This window comes from Mesoplodon mirus, assembly GCF_964341445.2.
Source record: "Mesoplodon mirus genome assembly, chromosome: 8".
Taxonomy (NCBI): Eukaryota; Metazoa; Chordata; class Mammalia; order Artiodactyla; family Ziphiidae; genus Mesoplodon; species Mesoplodon mirus.
This window is the reverse complement of record NC_138984.1, coordinates 45,546,423-45,574,364: the sequence shown is the minus strand read 5'-3', so window position 1 is coordinate 45,574,364 and position 27,942 is coordinate 45,546,423. Positions and strand designations below refer to the sequence as shown.

General features: G+C 39.2%; 1 protein-coding gene across 1 annotated transcript; it reads right to left on the bottom strand.

Moving 5' to 3' along the window:
• Positions 1–62: 62 nt before the first annotated feature.
• SLC40A1 (solute carrier family 40 member 1) lies at positions 63–25,755 on the bottom strand. Its single transcript, XM_082631345.1, has 8 exons — positions 25,253–25,755; positions 24,692–24,759; positions 18,884–19,043; positions 16,296–16,411; positions 11,004–11,130; positions 4,300–4,542; positions 2,832–3,485; positions 63–1,687 (listed from the first exon to the last, which is right to left on the bottom strand). The coding sequence occupies exons 1-8, from the start codon at positions 25,293–25,295 to the stop codon at positions 1,374–1,376; spliced, it is 1,725 nt and encodes a 574-aa protein (XP_082487471.1). The 5' UTR covers positions 25,296–25,755; the 3' UTR covers positions 63–1,373.
• Between the last annotated feature and the right edge of the window lie 2,187 nt (positions 25,756–27,942).

Below are 27,942 nucleotides of genomic sequence, written 5' to 3'. Positions count from 1 at the left end.
GATGTTCTATAACAAAAGCAATATTAAACTGGGGAATGCAATTAAGGAAAAAGAAATCAAGATTTTTAAAAATGTTTTTATACAGAAATATTTTACAAAGATTTTACAACATAGCAAATCATTATGTCATACTATAGAAAGGAGAAAAAGATTAAACCTCAAGGATAAAGAAAGTGCTCAGAGCAACGTATTGCAGTCTCCATGAAAGTGCATGAACAGTTAAGGCAAAGTACCCCATTGGTACTGGCATGTTGCAAAATGACTTGTAAAACAGTTTTTACTTGTAAAATATATACATATAAAAGGGTTTTTTTTTCCTCCATTTTTCTCAAAGATGTTTGAAAGGGATACGTTTATGAACACTCTTGCTCTACAACTAGGTAAAAATAACTCCTGGGTACAAAACAGTGAAAGTAAAAATGCTCTACCAAGCATGTTAAAAGTAAATCAAATGATTTATAAAACAAAACCTTTCCAAGTTTGGGCTTGCTTTCTACATTTAACTTGCCAGGCTGAAGGCTAATTCCCTCATATTCCACGACAGAGATCATTAAGGATAGCAACGTAAGTTAAATCCAGATCTTGCCCTTCGTGTGACTTTTAACTTCTAGTTTCTATGGCCGAACCACTGGCGTGTTTGAAGTCCTCATGCATTCACTGTGTTATAAATCTACTCTACAGCTTTGCTTCTATCTTCAGCTTACACAATAGCCATTTTATGAAGTGTTAACATATGCTTAATACAATATTTTGCCCTAGCTGATAAGAAAAATACAAAGGTGGTCTCTAAAGTTAAACCATAAACCCTATTAGAGGATTCTAGTTAAGTATTTCATTTTTCCACATAGAGGTAAATCCCTTAACATCAATAGGATCAATAAGGATAATACTGGTTATCAAATTTTAATCTTCAAACTTGGAAGAGAATTTGTTTTTATAATATAACTGAGAATAAGATTTTTTTTAAAAAGTAAATTAGCTAGACTTGAACAAGAGTGTTAGGGAAAACTGACATACCTGAATTCTAGTACAGATAATAAAAATCTGCCAAAGAATAACTTAATTCACATGACTAATCACTCTTTTATGTAAAATTTTACCTACTCGTGAGAAATAGGGAAAATCAGTGTTACTATTTTAGTCTCCATATTTAAACTGAGTTTTTCTTTATTTTTTTTCCACCCTTAAATATAAGGGAAATTAACCAGCTCATTTCTGCTGGCTCAAGTTTCCTAACTAGCTTTTAGCCCTCAAGGTATAGCTGTGGTAAAACCAGAGAGAGACACCGAGCCATTTATTGGAATTTTGAAGTACAAAATAGGCACATGTGCTCTACATAACCTAGTAACAGGGGTAGCAACAGTTAAACTGTCTTACACATCTGATGTATTAGTTTGATTTGCATCTGTAACTTCTTTATCACCATGACCACAGACAAAAAGTTGGGAGCCCAGAGTTTTCTGGGCAAATCGGAAATACATGATGTGGCCCATTGCCACAAAGGAGACTGAAATCAATACAAGCAAGCCAAAAGCTTCAGGATTTGGAGCCAGGATGACCATGATGAAATGCAGAAGATCAAGAAGATAGTTCATGGAGTTCTGTACACCATTTATAATGCCTCTCTCAGATTCGACTACATTTTCTTGAAGCAACTGTGTCACAGTTAAATCAAAGGACCAAAGACCTATAATAAAAGACATTTTTTAGAAACTTAATTTTAACTTATAGCTGTACATTTCAGATTTACAGATTAAAAATCTGTTGACATGTGAAAAATACATACTTAACCCTATTACCTTAAAGTCACCATATGTATATTTATCATAGCCTAGCCTTAGAGAATTATTTTTCATTAATAAACACTGAGTTATTAGTAGCTTCAAGAAATTGTTTTTACAGCCACAAGACAAAAATAAGTCTAATTTACAAACTTCTTAATTCTGTTTTTCTGTGATTATTCATACTATGAAAGCAAAACTCTCAAATCAGAGACATAATAAATCCTATTACAATTACTAGTATTTTTAAAGTTTAAAATGAGTAGACCTAATATATTGTTATCGTTAAAGTGTAAGGAAACTTTAAACCATTAATACATTTACTGTTTGGGTTCTAAAGCCCCTACAATAAAGCTGTCTTGCTTAAATATGAATGTCTTTGATAAATTAATGAACTGCTTTGTATCACAGGATAAATATGGTTTCATTTCAAGAACGATTTCAGGCAGAGATAATTCATCCGTACTCTATTAATGACTACTTAAATTTTACTTTGTAAGAGGTCTTTACATTATGTTCCCTTCCAGAGCTATAAAATCCATTTGTTTTGGCAAAGTATACAATAAACAAATATCAGCTAGAGAAGACCTTTGAAGGATTTTTTTTTTGTAACTACTGTCTTATTTTTTAACTTAAACCCCAAACCCTTTTTTTTACCTTGTCCCATTGAAATATTTGCTAAATTACAGTCCTTCTGGTAAAGTTATAGCAATATAAAGACTCTAAATTACTAAAAGTATAATTATTATTGATAATATCTTTTGAAAAATTAAGTAAACTACATTAAAAGAGTAAGATAACCATTTAGTAAAAATTTTCAAGGCCTAACCATGTTTTAAGAAGGTATACATACACACACACACATAGATTTTTTTAAACTATAAAATAAATATTTCATAATAAGTGACTGGATGATACATAAGGATAAATAGTGGATCTTGCTTCAATTAACATTCAGGGAATATTTTAGACCACTTACTGTTGAATTACCTGAAACCACACTGCAAAAAGACACTTTAGTTCATTAATATACAAAAAGAGATTTCTTACCGATTCTAGCAGCAATGACGCCTGCAAACAGCAGACTGACAGAGATTATAGGCACAGATTTAGGACTCATCTCTGGGACAATATTAGCAGGATCAGATCCGTTTGACATGTGCATATCAGTTGTAGAGATGATTTCAGATATTTTTGTAGGTGTAATTGAAAGTGGTTCTGTTTGAATGAACCTAGAACGGATATCTTCAAAGGGAGAAACAGACAAGTCCAAGGGGCTTCCAGGCACGAACACGGAGATCACACACAAGATCAAACAGGAAAGCTGTGCAAATCCTGAGATCAGACCAGTCCGAACCAGGCCACATTTTTGACGTAGCCACGTAAAAGCCACAGTTCCCATTATTCCAGTTACGGCTGACGCTCCCATCAAAATACTGAGGATGGACCCGCTCAGCCCCTGAGTGTAGGCGTACCCTGTAGTGATGCAGTCAAAGCCCAGGACAGTCATATAGAGGAAAGCAAGACCCATGCCCGCCAGAAACACCGGCTGGTTGTAATAGGAGACCCATCCATCTCGGAAGGTGCGGAAGGGCTCAGCCATCTGGGAGGCACAACTTAGCTCTTGCTCATGTTCAAGTTCATGGACGTCAGGGTCTTTCTCACCCATTAGATGAGTTCCCTCCAGGGGTTTTGGCTCAGTTTCTGTTAATAAAAGACATTATTATTTGAGGGAGGGGACATGAGGGAAAAAGCCAACTATCTTAATATTTTTTCTTCTCCCCTTTCCCTCACCCATGGAGGATATCACCCTTGGATACCCTTGGATACTACAATATAAAATGTATTTTCTTTTACTCATCTAAGAATTCCAGCCAAGGAACAATCTCCAAGTATTTATGTTAAAGAAACAAAATACTATTGATACTTCTCCCCTCCTCTCTTCCCCTCTCTCTCAGAAATTATAATCCCACCAAAGTAAATAGCAGGAAAACAGATCAGATAACGTATAATAATTGTCTGGGGAAACACAGAATCTTATTTTCTGGGACCCTTTTAAGATTACATTTGTTCAGAAGACCAACTTCCTCTTCTCTTCTTGAAAAATGCCCACCTCATGTCCTCACTCCCTTCCACTGTCTTACAAAGGGCATGTTAACTCCCTTCTTTATAGACTCCTAGGAATTCTCTTGTTCTCCTTCTCCCACTCTTCTTCCCATTCCTATGGCTCAACTTTGCCCAGCCCTCCCTCAATGAATTGTCCCTCTGTGTCTGCTGTTCCTGTTAAGGAAAAGGGTCAGGGGGGACTCCCATTCCAACCCCTTGAGGTTCAACCCAGAGTTGCTCCTCAGACCCTCAAGAGCCTGGGTTCTGACTTACTATCACATTGATATATTTAACCTCATGCAGGCCTTCAGTGGCAACTAAACCTGATATAAATTCAAAATTATTTCAGCCTTAACCAATAGTTAAGGTCTGAAAATAAGAATAAAGGGATTAAACATTTTGTTGAGTTTACCTTTGTATACATTCAGCTGTTTCAACTCAGTTTCCTCTTTAGGAGCAGCTTTCACAGCTAGAGCAGGGGTTTTCTGATAAACCTTCCAGAGCAGAAAGTACTCCACACACATGGATACCAAATTCCAGCCCGAAATGAAACCACAGCCAATGACTGGGGAGCCAAATGTCATAATCTGGCCTACAGCCATGGGGGCCAAGATGTTGGTTAACTGGTCAATCCTTCGTATTGTAGCATTCATATCTACAGAGGTAGGCGAAAGAGGCAGATAAGTGTGCAAATCTATCAAAGAGAGACTGCCCACTTACATAATACAACTCATAAACTAAGAGTGTAGACTCCTAAGATGTAAACTTCTAAAAGCATTCTGCAAGCAAACCATTTTGTTAGAAAATCATTTGTTGTTTGGATCAAGTCATATTAAATTTGCCTCAAAAACCGTGATTCCCTTGGGATTATATAAATGAGCCTGACATCAGCTTTTAAAAAATGAATTCAATAGTAACTCTACATTCATTTATTTCAACAAGCATTTTATTAAATGCCTATTATGAGCTAGGCACCATTCTGGCACCATAACAAAAAATGAAGAATATCCTTCCCTGTCTTCATGAAGTTTACACTCCCAAGGGAAAACAAAAATAATAAATCAACAAGCATGTAAATATAGAGCATGTCAGATGTTCATGAAATATTGTAGTGAAAAATAAAGCAGAAAAAAAGGGCATACAGAGTGCTCATGGGAAGGGGGAAATTTCAGTTTTATATATGGCAAGGTCAGGGAAGAACTCACTGAAAAAAAGAGAGCATCAGAGCAGAGGCGTGAAGCAGCAGGAGGCAAAAGAGTGAGTCACCTGGGTATCAGGGAAAAGACAATTCCAGACCAAGGGAAGTGCAAAAGTCCTGGGGCAGGAGGAGTTTGCCCAGAGGAACAGCAAGGAGGCCAGTAGGGCTGGAGCAGAGTGAGGAAGGGAGAGGATAGGAAGAGATGCGGTCAGAGAGGAGAGATTGGCCCAATCATGTAAGGTCTTAGTCTATTACTCAAACTTCAGTTTTTACACTGAATGACTCAGGAAGCCTTTGGAAGTTAAGGTACAGAGAGGTGGTATCATGGGACATATTTTTAAAGGTTTATTTTGGCTGCTGTGATGAGAAAACAGTGTAAAGTAAGTGTGTGTGGGGGGGGTGGGTGTAGACAAGTGCAGAGGCAGGGAGACAGGCGGGAGATGACGTGGCATGGAGCAAGACAGTAGCAATGGAAGTGGAGAAATAGATACTGGATGTACTTTAAAGTAGAATCAAGAAGGCTTGAAAACAGATTAGATATGCTATGTGACAGAAGGAGAGGAATTAAAGTTTTTACCCTGAGCAACTATTGGAAGGACACAGTTTCCACTTACTGAGAAAGACAAGACTTCAGAAGAATCAGGTTTTGGACAAAAGAATAAGCATCTGGTTCTAGAGATGTTGATACATCTCTAGAGGCCCTGTCAAGCAGACAGTCAGTCATATAGGTCTGGGGTCTAGGGAAGAAGCATGTGCCAGATTTGGGAGTAATCGGCAGCTTGAGCTTTGAAGCTATGACACTGGATGAGATCACCAGGGGAGTGAGGGTAGATGAGAAAAGATGAGGTCTGAGGACTGAGTCCTGGGCATGCCAATGTTCAGAGGTCAGGAAGATGAGGAGGAATCAGCAAAAGAGGAGAAAAAACAGGAGAGCAGGGTGTCCGAGAAGCCAAGAGGTAACAGTGTTTCAAAGAGAGGGGAGTAATCAACTGGCAAGTGATGCTGGTAAGTCAACAAAGATGAGCACTGACAATCAGCTCTAGATTAGGTCACATGGAAGGTATTGAGGACCTCAAAAAGAATAGTTCTGGTGGAGCAGTAAGGCAAATGCCTGATTGAAGTTGGTTTAAGAGATTGGTGCCAACTCCAGGGGATACCATTTCTATTATATTTTAAGAGAGTGGCACCCCCTGGATTCACAATGTGAATGTTGCCCCCCTGGCATTATGGAAAGCAAGGCCCTGACCAGGGAAAGAAATTGGAAAGAGTGGGTACAGATATTTCTTTTTGTTAAGTTTTGTTCAAAAGAAGAACAAAGAAATGGGGTGACAGAGGGGTAAAGACAGGGATTTTTAAGATGAGAAAAGTTATAGCATGCTTATATGCTGATGCAAATGATACAGCAGATGAGAAGGGATGGAATCTGAATCTACTGCACAAGTGGCAGAGTTGTTCTTAGGAACGCAAGCAGTTCAACAGTGTAGGTCACGTAAACGGCCTCAGGTACAAGGAGGAAGAGTGATGTGAAGGTGGGAGCCCACGGAAGTTCTCTCCTCATTTTTCCATTTTCTCAGTAGAATACAAAGCAAGGTCATCAGTGAAAGTGAGGATGGGAGAGGAGGTACTGAGTGTATGAGGAGAAAGGAGAAAGTGAGAAATAGTCCTTTAGGAAAGTGGGAGAAGGAAGGGACCAGAGAAAAGAGTATGGTCATCTGGCAGCATGAAAGGGCCAACTTGAATCCAGTGGTCTTGAGCTTTAAGACAGAGCAAAGTTGTACGTTTTTTACCAGCCGTGTGCTACTGTGGAGAGATGGATTTAAGCAGGGTCTTATGAGAGGAAAGTGACAAAAGGAGAGGAGGCCAGGTGAGCTGAGGGTATACACTAGGAGGCATGCATATGGGTGGAACAACTGACCTTGGAATTTAAGCTGGGTAAGGAGGAGAGACAAGAAAGGTCATGAGCAGTAAAAAGGTAGTGGAATTAATGGCTTGTAGGTGCCAACCAGGTTGGAGCATGGCTGGGGTACCAGGAGGAGTGAGCTGGAAAGACAGGAGGTATAGTTCAAGTCTTGGATGCTGGAGATTGAGATTATGAAAAGGGAGGGTTTAGTGGTGATACCAAGGTCTAGGGTATGACCATGGGAATGTAGGTGAGTCAGAGTAGAGGACAAGATGAATAAAGGAGAGGAAGTCAAGAAAATAACCTACTTTCTCATTCTCTATCTCACGGAGTAGAGTGAAAATTATTGAGACAAGTCCTCATCAGTCATGTGGGGCACTTTAAGGGAAAAGCAGTACGTGACTAATAAGTACATTAATAGAAAACTGCCATTATTCTTTCTCTAGTTCTTCCTGGTCCTCAAATGCCTTCCAATTAGTCCTATGTGTGCAGAATGCTTATATGATAACAGGAGAACTTTGACATATTTCACCTTTCACTTGAGAGGCAAAGGCAGTTTTCATTGATCTTACACACAGCCATTTTTTGCCACGGCCTCATTAACTTCCATCTGCCCCTACTAATAAGTTCCTAACAGGGAAGTGTAGAATTGATCCAAATAACTCAATAATTTGGATCCAAAAATCAAGTACTAATGAAAATATACTCTTGGATCTGAAGGCCCCAGAATAAGAACAAAATTTTGTTAAAATGATTTGTTAATCTTTCACTACCTCCATTTTCAAGTGCTCATGAAGCTTCTTAATGCCACCAATTTCTACCTTTTATTTAGAATCTAGAAATTTCTATCTCAGGAAGCTAATAATGTTTAGATGTAGTGTCAGAAAACAGATTTTTTTTTTCTGAAGCAGAATGAATGAAAAAATAATTTTGAAAAAGACCTAATCATTTTACTGTTAACAGGCTAGAGAAGAATTGGTCCTCTGAATGTGCAAACATATTCTTTTTGCAGGTTTGTATTTATTCTTATGCAAACACACAAATCTGTGCTGATTTAATTCCAATTTAACTGTTTTCATCCACAGCTGTGGCACAGAGCATGACATTCAGTAACTACTTACTATTATAAAAGGTATATTACACCTCATAGAATAATAATAAAAAACAGATTTGCTGAGCAAATAGTAGCTAGCAGGTTTGTCTACCTCAAATATGAAATCAATTTTCAGTCAATAGAGTTCAAACAAGAAAGTTCTGTCGTACTTGATCAAGCCAACCAGCAGATGTTTCTTTAGAATGGTGGACAAGAAAAACCTCAGAAGCTATTAACAAAAAGTGATTAACAAAGGAAATGAAGAAGGAAATAAAACAACAGATGGAATAAAAACTCAGGCAAAGGAAATGAGTTTCAAAAAGGTTTGACAGGTTAAGGGTCATGGCTCAAAAGAATGTTTTAATAAAACACTAAATCAAGTACCTAGACAAATTAGTTAACAGATTAATTAACAGTATTTATGTAGAAAAAGAGCATCTTTCCTGGAGCTGTCTAAATTAGATGGTAACAGCTATATTTTGACCTGATGCCACTGGAGTTACAAAACTTTTCAACCTTCCAGGGAAAATTTCTCTTGTTCTTTACCCTCGGTGATACAACTTCCAATTTTAAAAACTCCTCTGAAATCAAGAAACATTGGGATGAGGAAATGGGAGCAATTAGCATCCAGCTCACAACCTTCCCTCTTTATGGGCACACCCCTCCCCCATCACTCACACGCACGCATGCGCGCGCGCGCACACACACACACACACACACACACACACACACACACACAACCTCACAACGCACACCGGTTCAGCCAGCCCTGCCCCGTCTCCTGCTTGGTTTCTAACAGTCTTTGCTGGCAACCTCAAAAATTTCTCTTCTACTTTTCCTTTACCCTCCTCCTTTTTTTCTGTTCTGTAACTCTGCCTTCTAGCAGGAATGGTACCAAAAACCCATGGTTAGAGCCTTGCTGACCCTCAGGATGGAAGAAGTTTCTGTTTCCTGTTTTGAAGCATGGTTTTTAATTAATTTTAAAACAAACACGGAGGTCAAAACCTGAGGGAAAACAACATGGAGGTTTTCCTTCATTAGGCTACTAACCCGTTCTAGGGGCTGGATTTGAAACAGCACTGCTTCCTAAGCTAATTCACAGTGGACAAGAGTTCAACAGGCAGCTTACTTCCTTTCTTAAATTTGAGAAACTCCAGAAGGTTAGAAAATAGACTGGTTAGCCTGGATTTTTCCACTCTGCAATAATTCCTCAAATAAAGAAGGACAGCTGAGAAATGGCCAGTCATATTTTTGTTATTTTTCTGGAATATCACTTTGTAGTCAGAAAGATCCCAGAAAGTTATGTGGGATCTTTGTTTTTGTTATTTATTTACTTGGATATTTAGCACAAATTAAAGATTCAGTGTAACTTTCTCTTTACTCAGGGCTTTTTTTTTTTTTCAATTACAGACTTCACAGAGTCAACAGGAGTTAAGAAATGCAGGTAAGAGAAAGAAAATCACCTTAAAAGCCACTTTTTTCCCCAAATACATTTCAACAGATATATATGTGATCTGTTTTCAAAATATATCCTTTTTGTGCCCTTTGAATTTTAAAACATGGACATGTATTATATCCGTAAAATTGCACACTAAAAGAGAAAGTAAATAACAGGGAAAAAACACCAAAAAAAAAAAGGACAAAGTTTTATCTTTTAATTCCACGTGACAAAAAAGAGAGATGGAATTATTTCCTATTAGTAAATGATCACAGGAAGAAAAATCAGTGAGAATCACTACTTTAGCTCCAGAGAGAATTTCCTGCAATCCAGACTCACATGTGTTAATAAATTCATCTTCCACACTCACTATTCTCTAAAATCACTGTGGTATTTCTATCTGGAGCAGTATTATTACTGCTACCATAAAGTGACCACTTTTAAGCAAATCCTTCATTTTCTTCATGTAGACCTTCCACAGATTTTGTACCCTTTCTCTCAACCTCCTTTCTACTTTTTTTTTTTTTTTAATCACGTGTCTAGTCAAACAAAGTTGCTTGCTGACCCCAGTACTCAATCTTGCCTCTGTGTCCTGATAAGCCACTGAAGTCACTGACAAGGAATGGTTTCCTCGTCAGTCAGGATGGTTGGGAAATGTGTTTGTGATACCCATTATCTCAATGACCAGCAGAGTTGACTCAGCTGATCTGATCGGTAGATAGGTGCACCCTTCCTCCTTTACTCTGTGTAATTTCAATCCAATTAGTGTCTGGGTGCTGTACTGGGGGGCTGGTGGGGAATATCCAGTGAGGTAGGTTACTCTGAGCCCAAGTAATCTTGATGTAATGGACGTGCTGCTTTGTAAGCATTCTTCAGACTTTCTTTGCTCCTCTTGTATATGTTTCCAATGGACAACTAAGATGCAAGCTTTTTAAAAACCTATGTTCTATCCTGTATTTCTTTAGTATTCATAATAGCAGTTACATAACACCATACATAATGTAATAAAAGTTACCAATTATGGCTTTAAAGTTGAAGGAATTCACTTCTAGAGTCTCTCCTAGAATTAAGTTGTTTCCATTTGTTTGGATAAACACAATATCCATAGTATAACCAGTAAGTACTGGTAATAATGTCCACAGTATGACTGTTAAAATCACAAGTCAGATTTTCACTGTTCTAAGTATTAAGAAAACATTTAGAAACAGTTAACAGAATTTGAAAGAAAGAGCTCAAAAGAAATGTTCTTCTATTTGCCAGGTTTGCATAGAATAAAAGAGAAGGTCACTATCCTATAAATTAGCTTCATAACAGTGAGGTAAATCTCTGCACTGAGACAGATAATGTTGTAAGAAAAAGACTAGGACTTCAATTTATTATTCTTAAAAAAAAATACTTGGAGAAAAAGGCTTAAGCCTCATTTACTACCACTGATTTAAAGTGAATCCTGATAAAACCCATTTGGTAGAAAGAGAAAAGCAAATTACCTGCTAGTTTGCTTCTGTCGTCTCCTGCAACAACAACAATCCAATCCCTTTGGATTGTGATTGCAGTAGCAGTACTGGCCAGGTTTGCAATATTTGCAATAGTGATGATCAGGATATAGCATGAAGTCTAAGGAATTACAGGAAAAAATTATTAAAATGTCAGTTTTACCATACTGTACCTACCTCGCTGTACAATATAGTTTAAAATGGTCTTTGGTAACATAATAATAAAATTTTTATTTTAATTTCATTTCATAAAATCATAAGAAATCATTCTACTTTGTACACATGAAACAATAAACACCAGTGGTCACATTAAAGGGCATAATGTCTCTCTAATCTGTACCATCTGTGGTACGCATAATACAAAAAAATTTAATAGTCATATGCACATTTATGTCACATAGTTATCATAAAGTGTTAACATAGGGGTGGTTTTTAATTTCCCCCACAAATATGTCCTTTGGAAAAAACAGTGAAGGGGAAGTGAGAAGACTTGAATTTAAATCAGAGTTCTGACACTTCCCAGTTGCATGACAATGGACAATCAGCTAACATCACTTTGTCTTACTTTTCTCATCAACAAAATGAAGGCAATAGACTAGAAGGTTTCTTGTCCTACCTGGCTTTGAAACTCTACATTATCAATCCAAATATACCTAAGAAGATTAAATAGGAACATCAAATTCACTGCTTTCCACTACACCCATCTCTCTCCTCTTTTCCATCAAGTTATCATGAAATCAGAGTGTGGGAAGTTATCTAGTCCATGTCCTCAAACAGAAATACCGCTTGTTATTAGAAGAACACAATCATGACAGATTTATATACATATATATATATATGGATAACATTTCTTAAATGGTGTGAAAAAATTACAGGTTAATACTACTGAGCTTAAAACTAGCAACTGAATTATGTAATAAACTCTTAGAACTGCCATTAAAAAACAAACAGGAAGGGGCGTCCCTGGTGGCTCAATGGTTAAGAATCTGCCTGCCAATGCAGGGGACACGGGTTCGAGCTCTGGTCCGGGAAGATCCCACATGCCGCAGAGCAACTAAGCCCATGAGCCACAACTACTGAGCCCGTGTGCCACAACTACTGAGCCTGCGCTCTAGAGCCTGTGCTCCACAACAAGAGAAGCCACCGCAATGAGAAGCCCGTGCACCAAAACAAAGAGTAGCCCCCACTCTCTGCAACTAGAGAAAGCCCACACACAGCAACAAAGACCCAATGCAGCCAAAAATAAATAATAAAATAAAACAAAACAACAGGAAAACAACCAATAGAATGAAATTTAAATTCAAACAATACTTAATGAATGCCTGTTAAGGGCCAAAAAGCAAAACAAGACAAAAATGGTAGGGTATATTAAAGTAGACACAGAGATCAAAATTAACAGGCCCTAATTCTTCCAAGACTGAACCAGGAAGAAATAGAAAATATGAACAGACCAATCACAAGTAACGAAATTGAAACTGTGACTAAAAATCTTCCAACAAACAAAATCTAGGACCAGACGCTTCACAGGTGAATTCTATCAAACATTTAGAGAAGAGCTAAAACCTATCCTTCTCAAACTCTTCCAAAAAATTTCCGAGGAAGGAACACTCCCAAACTCATTCTCTGAGGTCACCATCACCCTGATACCAAAACCAGACAAAGATAATACAAAAAAAGAAAATTACAGACCAATATCACTGATGATTATAGATTCAAAACTCCTCAACAAAATACTAACAAACAGAATCCAACAACACATTAAAAGGATCATACACCATGATCAAGTGGGATTTATCCCAGGGATGCAAGGATTCTTCAATATACACAAACCAATCAATGTGATACACCATATTAACAAACTGAAGAAGAAAAACCATATGATCATCTCAATAGATGCAGAAAAAGCTTTTTACAAAATTCAATGCCCATTTATGATAAAAACTCTCCAGAAAGTGGGCACAGAGGGAACCTACCTCAACATAATAAAGGCCATATACGACAAACCCACAGCAAACATCATTCTCAATGGTGAAAAACTGAAAGCATTTCCTCTAAGAACAGGAACAAGACAAGGATGTCCACCCTCACCACTATTATTCAACATAGTTTTGAAAGTCCTAGTCACGGCAGTCAGAGAAGAAAAAGAAATAAAAGGAATACAAATTGGAAAAGAAGTAAAACTGCCACTGTTTGCAGATGACATGATACTGTACATAGAGAATCCTAAAGATGCCACCAGAAAACTACTAGAGCTAATCAGTGAATTTGGTAAAGTTGCAGGATACAAAATTAATGTGCAGAAATCTCTTGCATTCCTATACACTAATGATGAAAAATCTGAAAGAGAAATTAAGGAAACACTCTCATTTACCATTGCAACAAAAAGAATAAAATACCTAGGAATAAACCTACCTAGGGAGACAAAAGACCTGTATGCAGAAAACTATAAGACACTGATGAAAGAAATTAAAGAAGATACCAACAGATGGAGAGATATTCCATGTTCTTGGATTGGAAGAATGAATACTGTGAAAATGACTATACTACCCAAAGCAATCTACAGATTCAATGCAATCCCTATCAAATTACCAATGGCATTTTTTACAGAACTAGAACAAAAAATCTTAAAATTTGTGTGGAGACGCAAAAGACCCCGAATAGCCAAAGCGGTCTTGAGGGAAAAAAACGGAGCTGGAGGAATCAGATTCCCTGACTTCAGACTATACTACAAAGCTACAGTAATCAAGACAATATGGTACTGGCACAAAAACAGAAATATAGATCAATGGAACAGGATAGAAAGCCCAGAGATAAACCCATGTACCTATGGTCAACTAATCTATGACAAAGGAGGCAAGGATATATAATGGAGAAAAGACAGTCTCTTCAATAAGTGGTGCTGGGAAAACTGGACAGCTACATGTAAAAGAATGAAATCAGAACACTCCCTAACACCATACACAAAAATAAACTCAAAATGCATTAGAGACCTAAATGTAAGACCAGACACTATAAAACTCTCGGAGGAAAACTTAGGAAGAACACTCTTTGACATAAATCACAGCAAGATCTTTTTTGATCCACCTCCTAGAGTAATGGAAATAAAAACAAAAATAAACAAATGGGACCTAATGAAACTTACGAGCTTTTGCAAAGCAAAGGAAACTACAAACAAGACAAAAAGACAACCCTCAGAATGGGAGAAAATATTTGCAAAGTAATCAACGGACAAAGGATTAATCTCCAAAATATATAAACAGCTCAGGCAGCTCAATATTAAAAAAACAAACAACCCAATCCATAAACGGGCAGAAGATCTAAATAGACATTTCTCCGAAGAAGACATACAGATGGCCAAGAAGCACATGAAAGGCTGCTCAACATCACTCATTATTAGAGAAATGCAAATCAAAACTACAATGAGGTATCACCTCACACCAGTTAGAATGGGCATCATCAGAAAATCTACAAACAACAAATGTTGGAGAGGGTGTGGAGAAAAGGGAACCCTCTTGCACTGTTGGTGGGAATGTAAAGTGATACAGCCACTATGGAGAGCAGTATGGAGGTTCCTTAAAAAACTAAAAATAGAATTGCCATATGACCCAGCAATCCCACTACTGGGCATATACCCAGAGAAAACCATAATTCAAAATGACACATGCACCCCAATGTGCATTGCAGCACTATTTACAACAGCCAGGTCATGGAAGCAACTTAAATGCCCATCGACAAACAAATGGATAAAGAAGATGTGGTACATATATACAATGGAATATTACTCAGCCATAAAAAGGAATGAAATTGGGTCATTTGTAGAGACATGGATGAATCTAGAGACTGTTATACAGAGTGAAGTAAGTCAGAAAGAGAAAAACAAATATTGTATATTAATACAGATATGTGGAGCCTAGAAAATGGTACAGATGAACCGGTTTGCAGGGTGGAAACTGAGACACAGATGTAGAGAACAAACGTGGACATCAAGAAGGGAAAGCGGCGGCGGCAGGGGGTGGTGGTGGTGGTGTGATGAATTGGGAGATTGGGATTGACATGTATACACTAATATGTATTAAATGGATAACTAATAAGAACCTGCTGCTGGAAAAAAAAAAAGAACAAACCAAGGAAAAATCTAAACATCTTATAAATGTCTACTAGTTGCATTAAGTCAATTATGTAATCTGTTCCCTGCATTACCAAATTCTGTATATCAGTTTTAAATCAAATGCAGCACATTGTCTTTACACTGCATTCCATGCTCTATATTTACACATGAACATGTTTCTGAGAAACTGCATTTAAAAAATGAAAAATGTAATACTATTTTCATAATTTCTTATATTACAAAAACAAACATACACTCTCATAGAAAAACTTGGTCTATAACATAATATTATTTTCATAATGTATATAAAGTCCAAGTTCAGTCTGACAATAGAAACTCTCCTTCCTACACTTTTCAAACCTTCTCTGTGTGTTGCATACATCCATCACTCAGATAAACTGTGCTTCCCCTATTTTCATGCCTTTATGAATGCCAGTCCATCATTCCAAAAATAAATTTTAAAAACAAAGAGGGATTGATGGGAAGATGGATGTGCCAATGGATAAATATATGATAAAGCAAGTATAATAAAATGGCAGAAGTAGAAACTAAGTGGTAGGTATATGGGTGTTCAGTGGAGAATTCTTCCAACTTTGCTGAATGTTTGAAATATTTCATAATGAAATCTTGGGAGAATAACATCCCATTTTTAAGGCCCACCTAAATGGCCAACCCAGAACTCCATTTTTCGTGAAGGCACTTAACCATGCTACCATGTATCATAGTTATTATGTGTCACATCTAATCTCCCTACAGGATCCACACTTGAATAATTTTTCTATCATTCAAATGCATCTAATACAACTTATACACAATAATCATTCAACAAAGGGGAAGGAAATACTTTGACTATAGACTGAAAATAATCACTGTTCTTTAGTAATACTACTAATAAAATTATCCTCAAATATTACAAAAAAGAAGAAGTATCCTACTGGTTTTGACATGCTATGTTTAAATTCTAAAAATTATCTTTCCATTCTGAACATGTTCTAATTTCCATGCTGGTTTTTTCTGACTTCCATGTATTTCTGGTATCTTTAAATTTGTAAATATACAGTTATTAAAAAAAATTAACAGGCCCTATTTGTGAAAAGATACTCCCTCAAAGAGTTTTTGTCTTTTACCACTAACAGACATTCAATTTTCTACCATCAAGAATCTTGTTGAGAACTTACAAGAACCCATCCATGGTACATGGTCAGAAGCTCTTTTTTATGTAAGAAAACCATCATCAGGATGATTCCACACAGGATGACCGAAACATTCTGGACCACCAGTGAAGTCTGGGCCACTATACAGAGAAAGAAACAAAGTGTTCATACACCAAAACATCTCAAAGGAGATGTTTTTATCCATACATCACTGTTCTACTGTATTAATACATATGCAAATTACTACAAGAAAGAAAAATATTCCTGAAGTAAATCCTGCCTCAACTATTTCCAGTAGGGCCCAGCATATCACATCAGACCAGTAAAACTTGCAGACAGAATAAAGAACTACCCCTCATTTTTCCTGTTAGTTGAAGCCATTCATAATGACCACATTTTCATTTTCACAGTTTATTCTCTTTAAAGTTTACTGTCATAAACAGAACTATATTAACTACATAAACAAGATCCACCTCTCAGGCCTTTGTAGCTTAGGCAAAAATAAGAACATGTAGGAGGTTATGGAGGAGGTTAAGTAAGAGGTCATGGAATCCATAACCTCCTAGATGGCAGGCTGAATTTGGTAAGATCGTATGGATAAATAGGAAGGACATATAAAAAATTGCCAAGAGGGCTTCCCTGGTGGCGCAGTGGTTGAGAGTCTGCCTGCCGATGCAGGGGACACGTGTTCGTGCCCTGGTCCGGGAAGATCCCACATGCCACGGAGCAGCTGGGCCCGTGAGCCATGGCCACTGGGCCTGCGCATCTGGAGCATGTGCTTCACAGCGGGAGAGGCCACAACAGTGAGAGGCCCACGTACCGCAAAAAAAAAAAAAAAAAAAAAAAAAAAAAAAAAAAAATTGCCAAGAATAAAGCAGCAGTGTGTTCCTTTTACTAAAGCTATTTGCATTGTTATGAAATTCTAAACTACACCTTTTCTCACAGAAAATGCCAACTTTCTGAGACTGAGGCACCCATGTAAATAAAGGGCTGGCATAAGGACAGGTTAGGATACCAGGTAAGGACACCTTGTAGTCTTTTCTCTGCCACTCACGAGGGAAGACGATCTAGGGCAGAATACTTAATATCTCTTATGTCTGTGTCTATAAGGTGAGGATATAATACATACCTGCCTTCCTTACTTTACGGGGTCATTTTGATGCTCAAATAAAATGCTTTGAAAGCACTTTGAAAAATACAGAGGGTTGTATATGTAAGGTATAATTACAGCTCTTGCCTGTAAGGACAGTAAAGCTCATTCTGGCTTGGAAGATTATATCAAAGCCTTGAGACAAAACAAACTGCTTTCTGAAATTAATTTGAAATAAAATCCCAACATATAATTCATTCATTCATTGCACAAGGCTATTAAATAGCAACCGAATGAGGTTCTTGGCTTTCAGGACCCCACAGACCAGAGGAAAGGTAGACATGTTAAAGGATAATTATAAGAGCATAAGTGCAATAGCAGAGGTATTAACAAAGCTTCATGGGAGTGAGTGCAGGAAAAAAAAGTGTCTCTGGTTAACTCAGCCTAGAGACATCAAAGAAGATTTTCATGGAGGTTGTCACGTGAGTTGATTACATAGGATAAGTGCAAGACTGCTATCCCACCACACTCTTCTTCAACTCAACATTCTATCCTAAACTACAATTTCAGTGCTCAACAGTCATAAGGTTAAAGGTGTCTATGTATAACATTCCCACGTTCCTATGTATAATGATGTAAATAAGTAGGAATTTTTTTTCCAGGATACAAAACCTTTTTCTATATGTGTTTTGGTCTATCGATTCTCAAAATAGAAAAATGTTCATCTTGGCCATTTTACTAATAGCATCAAGTCCTAGAATTTGATAATCCAGTTGCTCTCTATCCGGGGGCAGTTATCCTGCACTGAAAGAAACAGATACCTCAGTCTTTCCCCAGTGTCTAGGATAGACATGGCCAGGTCTTAGCATTATCAACTGAGGAACTCAGGAAAATTTTGCCCTGAATTACTAACCAAATTGCCCTTAAATTCTGAATAATTAAACTGTTCATTCACTTTCTCTCTTTCCTATACAATACTTAATGAGTTCAGTATTAATGCTCTAGAATAAATGTCAATATATAATCATTTCTTCTTTTTTCTTCAAAAATGTATAATTCAGCTCTCTGTGATCCAGACTCAGGTATTCTTTTCTGAATCCATTGTTTTCACTTCCTCTACACACCTGCCTATATAAAACACAGTAACCCAGATGATAGATGTTAAAGCTGTCCCAGGAACGTCACATTAAACGAACTCCAGTGCAAGTCATGGTTAAAGGATGCCAGAGTTAGGTAAACTCTTAATGTTTAACATGGTTCGCAGAAAAGTGCCACGGTGTTAATCATTAACATTTGTAATTTACGAACAGCCAAAAAAGATACCCCACAAAATCTATAAACTCAGTATCCTGGCATCCCAACTTTGGGCAGGAGCCCCAGGACCCTCCATGCAGAGGTGCTGCCACTGAGCACCCCATCACTCAGGTGGCGGCTACAGACGCAAAGTGGGTTAGTCACAGAGGTTTCTCTCTAGCTCAGGCACTAGTCCCACAAACACAAAGGCTTTTATAACACCACTCACCTTTAAGTCTGGCATTCTTATCCACCCAATCACCAATGATGGCTCCCAGGACCAGAACAGACCCTGCCACCACCAGCCCGTAGACTGCAGTCAAGAGAAGGCTGTTTCCATAGAGCTCTACCAGGAACACAGACACTGCAAAGTGCCACATCCGATCCCCCTTGAGTAAGAGAAGATAAAAGGTTCTGATAAAATGTTGTAGGTTGCTAGTCAATTATACTCAAGAAGTTGCTTCCTTAACAAAAGGGCACTTTCCGGCTACATTATGAGATTCTCAAAGTCAACAATTCCTCTATGGATTGAATGTAGTCGGGTGTTAAAACTGTTTGTCCTGGCACAATGGAAAATATTCTTGCCCAGATACTAAGTAAACCCGTAAAAAGCATGATGTTAATGAAACAAACGTACTCCCTATCATTCTAGAAAAAAATACAGTTTCCAAGCCCAAGGAGGTTTTTTTGAGATAAAACCTGTTCCTTTTTGTATCAGGTTTCTAGCCGGGCCTGGGATTTACCTATTCTGATTTGAAAGGCATAAAGGAGTTTGCTATTGAACCAGAATGAAACAGGTATAGTTTACAAATATCAGTTATGCCTTGAATGTCAAGAAAGAGCCAGTTTCCCAATTTGTAAAATGGTAAGAACGGACTATATGACCTCTCAAGTTTCTTTTATCCCTAACATTCTAAAATCTGTGTTCTACTTTCACAAATAAATTTCAAAGTCATAAAACAGCAGAACAATCAGAAAGATGAAGCTAATATGTGCAAATTCTGGCACCATATGAATGAAGATGTTAGAAATAAATACATAAGTAGTTATTTAGTTATTTTCGACACAGTAGTTATTTTCGACACAGACAAATTTTGAAAGGGGAGAAAAACTATTTCTTCACTCCAGAGTATATAGGGAATTTTGGAATTCATTGCTGCAAAATGTGGAATAACAGAAGCTTTTACATGAGTCAGGCAAATTAATGTGTAAGAAATCTATAATGGACCTTGTTATGAGCTCTTAGGCTCCATCCCTGACTTGTTAGGTTAACCTAAAACAGGACAACAATGTTCTATCATAACCTATCCCTATAAGAAATCACTATAGGAAACTAACTTTCCAGGCTAGGCTCCTTATGGATTGGAAGTAGTACTACACTCCTAGTTCTTTCCAATGTCTCTTAACATCCTCCTGAAAAATTTAATGAATAAGGAGCAAAGTATTATCCTAGTATGGCAAATGCTTTTAAACATTTAATAAAGGCAAGACAACAATCTTATGCATCCAAAGTTAAGCTGATGCACATATTCTGTAGCAATCATTTACAATAAACTTCATGTACACCAGTATTTCTCAAGTGGGAGTGATTTTACCCTCTAGGGATCACTAAGCAATGTCTGGAGCTATTCTGGGTTGTCACATCTGCGAGGCTGGATTTACTACTGGCATCTACAGTCCCCCACAACAAAAAATTATCCAACCCAAGATGTCAATAGTGCCAAGGTACAGAAACTTTGGTGTAGAGGATTATGAACATTGTTTCGAACCACAATTTAAAATTAACATAAGATTAGGGCCTTGAGGGATAGGGTGAACATGGCCAAGTAAACATTAAAACAGACACTGGAAGCCAGTGGAAATACCATGCTTGAAAGACTGATTCTCACGCGATGGTCTGGAATGTGAGCTCTAGAACCTTCTGCACTCTCAACCCTCAGCACAGTGCACAGCCCAGAGTAGAAACACAACAAATAACTGCGGAATCAACAAAGGAGTGGATATGCAGTGGATCCCGGCTGTAAATGAGTATAGAATAAGACTTATTTATGAACTATATTGTTCTGGTACATTAGATTTGCTCCATGAATGTTCAAGAAGTTTGACACTTAATCAGTACCATAATTCATATTTCTGGGACAGCTTTTTAAAGTTTGCTTTGAAAATAGAAATCTTTTCCATTTAAGTTGGAATTACATTTCAAATACCCTTGTACTAAATGACTAAAAATATATATACACATACAATTTGTTTGAAACCAATAAAAAGACAAGTTTACACATTAAGATAAAAATGTCAATAAGAATTGGGGCTTCCCTGGTGGCGCAGTGGTTGAGAGTCCGCCTGCCGATGCAGGGGACACGGGTTCTTGCCCCGGTCCGGGAAGATCCCACATGCCGCGGAGCGGCTGGGCCCATGAGCCATGGCCGCTGAGCCTGCGCATCCGGAGCCTGTGCTCCGCAATGGGAGAGGCCACAACAGTGAGAGGCCCGCATACCGCAAAAAAAAAAAAAAAAAATGTCAATAAGAATAACAAATTAAGTTATTTTCTTAATCTTTAACATAAGAAACAAATTTAGATTTGATTAGAATAAAATGGCATGAGGTGAGGGGAGGTACTTTATCCTAATCTCTATTCCTCTGAAAAGAGAAAAACACATAAATGCCTCAAATCATAGGTTGCCTCCGTGAGTGAATTTCCTCTTTCTTAACATAAAGAATAAGAAATATTATTCCACTACTATTGCTTCTTCCTTTTTTTAAAAAAATTATTTTTATTGAAGTATAGTTGATTTACAATGTTGTGTTAGTTTCTGGTGTACAGCAAAGTGATTCAGTTATGTGCTCTTTTCCATATTCTTTTCCATTACGGTTTATCACAGGATATTGAATATAGTTCCCTGTGCTATACAGTAGGTGCTTCTTTCTTTGTTTATTTTTTCGTTTTAAAGCAGGACTTGAAACAAGTGCTACGAAATGAAAGTTTTCTCTCTTGCTTATTCCTGTATGGCATGCCTCCTCCTTGATGGACAGGAATAAAACTGCTCCACTCGGGACTTCCCTGGTGGCTCAGTGGTTAAGAATCCAACTGCCAATGCAGGGGACAGAGGTTTGAGCCCTGGTCTGGGAAGATCCCACATGCCACGGAGCAACTAAGCCTGTGCTCCCGCAAGCCACTACTACTGAGCCCACGTGCCACAACTACTGAAGCCCGTGCACCTAGAGCCTGTGTTCTGCAACAAGAGAAGCCACTGCAATGAGAAGCCTGAGCATCGCTACAAAGAGTAGCTCCCCCTTGCCGCTACTAGAGAAAGCCCATGCACAGCAACAAAGACCCAGTACAGCCAAAAATAAAATAAATAAAAAAATTAAAAAACAAATAAACAAACAAACAAAAACTGCCCCACTTGCCCCGATTTCCAAAGGGTTTCGGCTTTAAGAAGCAACAGACTCTACACTCACAAAGCCCAAGAATCAGGTAAACTCTCTGTAAAGGTTGACCAAGTGCAATCTCAGGCCCACCCATCCATTCCTTCCTAACATCCATTTCCTGCCCTCCCACAAGCTCTCATCATACTTTGAAGATTTGTTTACATGTTCATCTACCTCCAGTGCACTGAAAGCCAAAGGCCAAATGAATGTCTGTGAATGAATGATCACAGTCATTAATGCACTGAATACTTTTTGAGAGGCTACTATGTACTCAGCAACTCTACTGCAGGCACTAGAAATTCAGCAGTGCGCAAAAATCAAGATTCATGCTTTCATGCTGCTTGCATCCCAGTGAACAGAGACCAAAAACAAATCTAGAACAGGCCAGGTGGTATACATGCTATGAGGAAAAATGCCGTAGGGTGGGGCAGGAAGGTGGCATTTTGCATGAAGTAGTTAAAGACCTATGAGCAGAAACCCAAGGAAGTAAGATCTGGCACCATGCAGACATATGGCATAAAAATGGAGACAGTCCATAGCATAATGCATAAGATATCAGCACTGGCCACCCTTTTTCACTGCCTTACACTGTTAGTTATTTTTTTGTAATTAGATATATTTTTTTAAAGCCCAACCTGAATTATATTATAAGCTCCTTGATGACAGGATCCACTTCTTACCATACTTTGTATTCCAGTAGTATAGAGTAAAATATATTGATCCACTGGCGGAAAGAAATGAAGTCAGAAATAAAAAGCATTCAACCTCACACAAACCTAATGCAATATAACCTTCTACCCTAACACCTCTATACTCAGTGTATATAGGAAACCATGATTCAGCAGAGTCAGTAGGGTAATGCATAGATAGGCATGTATACACGTATATAATAAATAAGCAGACATCTTTTGTTGTAATAAAATCAGGCAAAGTGTCAAACAGGAGACAAAACTCAAAAGATTGAATTAGAGAGGATTCCTCTTTTGGACTCCTCTGCAGTAAGTGAAAATCCACTACAACATACACGACTACAATTGCTGTGTTTTGTTTTGTTTTAATCCAAGTTTCCCAGAAGAACTCCTTTTGCTCAATTTACTGTAAGACTGGAGTAAGCATCTGTCACTTTTCTTGTGTTTCATTCATGACAAAAAAGAGCCTCCTGGAACAATCACAGTTCCACTCCTTTGGCAAATCTGACCTGCCAACCTAATAATGAAAGGTCGCATAAACCTTAAACCTAATCAGTGTTTGGAAGTTAGGCACCTTCTTCCCCTGAAAGATAGGTCCAGACCACAAGGTGAGAATTTCAGAAACTATCGCCATCACTTATTGGGTTTTTTAAAAATACTTAATACTTACTGAATTAAGTTGGAAGAACAATTTAATTGGATTTAAATTAATTAAGGGTAGTTTCACTCAATTTCTACTCAGAATCATCAGTTATTGGAAATGAAACTCACGCCAAGTCCACCTTGTTTACATGTATTTGCAGAGTCATCCCTGTCTAAGCCTCTGGGGAGAAAGAAGCTGGCCTTTCTAAAAAAGCCATCTTTGAACTGCTATTTCTTAAAGAGCTGATAACTTAGCTTAATAATTTCCCAAGGGCATGGGTACAGATTTCCTCATACAATAGTTTGCATTCATGTCTTAAGAACGATCCAAAAGAAGTTTCCAGTTTAAAAAGAAAGTAACATTCACAAAATTTACTCTCAAAATTCTTTCCCCTTACTTACAGTTCTTTTAAATTAAATATCATACATGAGGCATGAATAGAATTTACGCAGGTTTATTGCTTTTAAACAATAAGACCAATTGTTTAATTTAAAAGATTCTAATCATCATTAATTAAATACACATCTAGCATCCTTTGGGCATTATTCTTTTGGGTTGAGGAGTGTTGATGGAGGAATCCAGGCTCACAGAAACACTGGGACTCTTCCAAGACCATGGAAGAAGTCAGAGCGAGAATTATGAGTCAGTTGCTGGTTTTCGTTGGATGATGGTTTTTAAGATAGACTGAGATGCCCCACACATATCTAGCTACAGATAACATTTTAAAAGACCAGAATTTTCATCACTCAGATATTTGTTCTTGGGGTCAATTATATTTAAATTAACCTTAGAATGCTATTTTTAGCCTAACTCAGTCACTCCACTATTCTACTGTATTTTCATAGCGCAGTAGGCTGGAACTTATAATTTTAACAAAAGAAGAAAACAGGGAAATATCTTAAAATGTGAAAAAATAGAAGGTCCATGAGACATCCATCCATTCTTAGTAGCAGATATTACCATTTATTAACCCTTGTAATGCAACATACAATTTACAAACAACGCAAATAGTCTTGTCCTTGTTAATCCTGTTTTTGGATAGCTGCCAGTCTACATAAAGTATGACAGCTCAATAATTAATAGCATTTACTAACACCTATGGGAAAATATCTTTGGTGAAAATAACTTTTTCGTTACAGCATGTATGTTTGGTTGATTTATTTCTTTAGCTGCATGACAAAACTGCAAGATGGCTTAATACAACTGGCCCAAATGAGAGGAAACAAGAAATTGTGCAAGCATGTTGTAAGAATTACTGTAGATTTTCACTTACCCATGTAGATAGAGAATGACCAAGGTAGAGAAGGAATTTTGCAGAGGTCAGGTAGTTTGCTAAGGATCCTGCAAAGACACACAGTAGGCAGATAAAAAGCGTATTTAGTCACTTGAGTGAGCTGAGATTGGAATGCTTACTCATTTGTCCTTATTAAACAGAATTATTAAAAACTACTTTGTGGGGCAAACCATGTACATTTCATCAAGTCAGCTAGAAATTGATGGGTCGATGAAAAATTCAGCACGATCTCTTGGTCAATAACTGCATAGCTTCACATACAGTGAAAAATGCTCTTGGTTCAACAACATTCTTTAACTGCATTTTATTTTTGACAAGATCATCCAAACTACCCAGTCTACTTCTCCATCCTAGCTTGTGTGCACGCCCCTTTTCCCATACCTTGAAATGCCTTTCTTCCTTAACCCCCAACAAAATATGAGTCGAACGAGCTACTAATCACACTGGTTAACAGCTGAGCCCCATTCCTCCAACACCTGCGTGGAGGTGCCGGTCTCCACTGCGCAGCCTGTTTCTACCACATGCGTTCGGTCCACTCACCACAGCATCTTCCCAGGCGGTTTTGCTCCCTTGCCCTGGTCATGACACCAGGCGCCCCCCGCTTGCTCTTCTGCTGCTACGGCTGCCGCTCCTGCTGAGGTGCTTGTTAAGAGGAGTGCAAGGAACTGAAGAGAGCGCCGCTGAAAACACAACAGCTCTGTGCAAACAGCCCCCGACGACGACTATACCAAAACAAAAAACAAAAAACAAAAAAAACAAAAGAAAAACGGCCCGGGGGTCTTCTTCTGGTCTTCTTTCCAAACTTAGCCAACACTGTAGCTGAAGTTGGAAAGGCAAAGCCTTATGGAAGCGGGTGGGAGGCTCAACAGGCCAGCCGAGCCGCGTCGGGTGTCCCGTGTTTGCTGCCGCCACTGCCGCCGCCGCCGCCGCGGGCTCGGCTCAGGCCGGCCCTTATACGAGGCCTGGGGCGGAGCTCCGGCCGCCGCCGCTCGGGCCGCCCCGCCCTCTCGGGGACATCTGGGCGTCCCTGCAGCGCAAGGCCAGGGGCCCTGCCGCCGTCCACGCCCTTTTGCCAGGAGTCGCCGCCCGCCCGCGGCGCAAGGGTCCGACTGGCCGCGAGCAACCCGCGGGCCTGCGGGGACCGTCGCCGGACGAACTCGGCTCGCCGGGTTTTCCGCCCTCCGGGAGGCCGCGAGAAGAAATCGGGGAGGTCGGGCGGCCGGGAAGGGCGGGACCGCGCGCCCAGTCGGCAGGGCGGCGGGGAGAGGCGAGCGGCAAGCCCGGGGCCGAGCCGCGCTTCTTCGCACCAGCTGCCTGGCCAGTCGGGGAGAGGGCGGCCGCCGACGGTCGTCGTGCAAAGCGCCAGCCCGGGCTTGGGGGTGGGGGAACATGCTTTTTTTTTGTTTTGTTAACGAAAATCATTTTTAATATAGGTATCTAAATAAATATAATCCGTGTCACAGTGGCCGCTTTCCTGGCCTTCCCATTCCGGCCCGCCTGCGGCAGAGGATGTCTTTTCTTCCCAGGACTGCATATCGGGGCTTCCCTCAAAGAGCCAGAATCAAAGGGCAGGAAGGGGCGCAAAGATCAGAGTACAGCCCTCTTCAGAGGAGTAAACGGGGCCTTGGAAAGGTTAAGTCCCGCAGCGACTCAGGCACCCAGCTCTAGCCCAGAGCTAGGGTCTCCAAATCCTTCCTGAAGATGCAACCAGGAGGAAGCAGCCCAAGCGTTTCCTCTACCAACCTTCCTTCTCTCTCAGCGCACTGTGGCCCTCGCCCGCACCCACGCGTCCCTTCCCCACCTCTCCTCCAAGTGGCTTAGTATCGCACAGGCAGTTACCAGGAATACCGGTTATCCCAGTTGTGTCCCTGTCCAGATAAAGCCATTCGGTGACCTCCTGGAGGGGCGAGTGAACGACTCTGAAGAACACCAGACTTGAACCTTCCTTGACTTTTCCACCTCCACCCCTACCACCTCTGTGCCAGAACCCCTGAAGTCCCTGTAGCCCCCTGGTTACCTTACCCTTCTCAATCTCCTCAAAACCGGGGGACTGGATCCTACACATTGAAACGCCAACGAGATTCCACACCCTGAGCACAGGCCAGACTGACACCCAGTAGTGAAAGGAGACACACGGGAATATATGCCCTGTTATCTAGACTGGCAATCGGGAGCCCCAGAGTTCGAGGGGCGGGGTGCAGCTGGATTCAGTTGGGATGTGGTCTGGAGGTCAGAGATAGGGGATTTACAGTTTAGGTACTGCTGTTAACTGCCTTTGTCCTTCTCAAGCCTTCTTTTTTTTTTTTTTTCCTTTCTTTCACAACACTTTCAAGTCCTTTCTCTTCTCTCCTGGAGAAGTTTGGCTTGTTGTCTGAAGTTGGAGAACAGGGTCATGTATCCACATGTCCTTGAGAAGTAAACCAAGGCACACTCATATGAGGCACCTGCAGAAGGAGGGAACAGAGGAATCAAACCCCTCCACATTATGGCAATCTCTTACTGGAGATGAATTTTGTGGATAGGTCCTCAAACAAGGCACAAAAGATAATGATATTTGCCATAGAATATCTCAGCAACAAGGACCTCCAAGTGCTTTACATTAATTTTTACTTGCCATAAGGGGAGTGCTGTGCTGCCCCCAACTTCCAGGTAGCTTAAAGGAGATTCAGTTGGTTAAAAAAAAAATTACTTCTGATCCACCCTGTCTGAGAAATGTTTGTGGGAATAGTAGCTAAGTCATGTATATCTCGAAATGTAATGTGGAGACTCTGTTTTCCACTGTCACCAAGGAGTCCTCGGAAGCCAAAACTGAGAGAATGGCAGCAAAAAGAACAGGTGGGAGACTATAGTGAAGCTTGTGGAAAAGAAAATTTGGAAAGAAAACAAGCAAGATCCATAACACCAAAACTAGTCATGTGTTTGCGCTTTGGCAGGGGAATCCTAAGTCCTTATTAATGGGAAAAGTCAAGATATATTAGTTGGGGCTTATAAAATGGAAAGGAATTGAAAATGAAAATGGAATAAAAAATCCTCAAAATACACGCAAAATGCAAAATGACAGTCTAGATTACAAAGCATCACTTAAGTTACAAGACCCAACTGGCTATTCCTCCTTCTGAGGAATTACTTGACTGGCTGAAAATTAAGATTACTTTCAAAAGTCATATGTATTTTTTCCAGAACTCAGACAACACAACCTTCCCGTCAATGTAATCATAACTAAGGAAGCC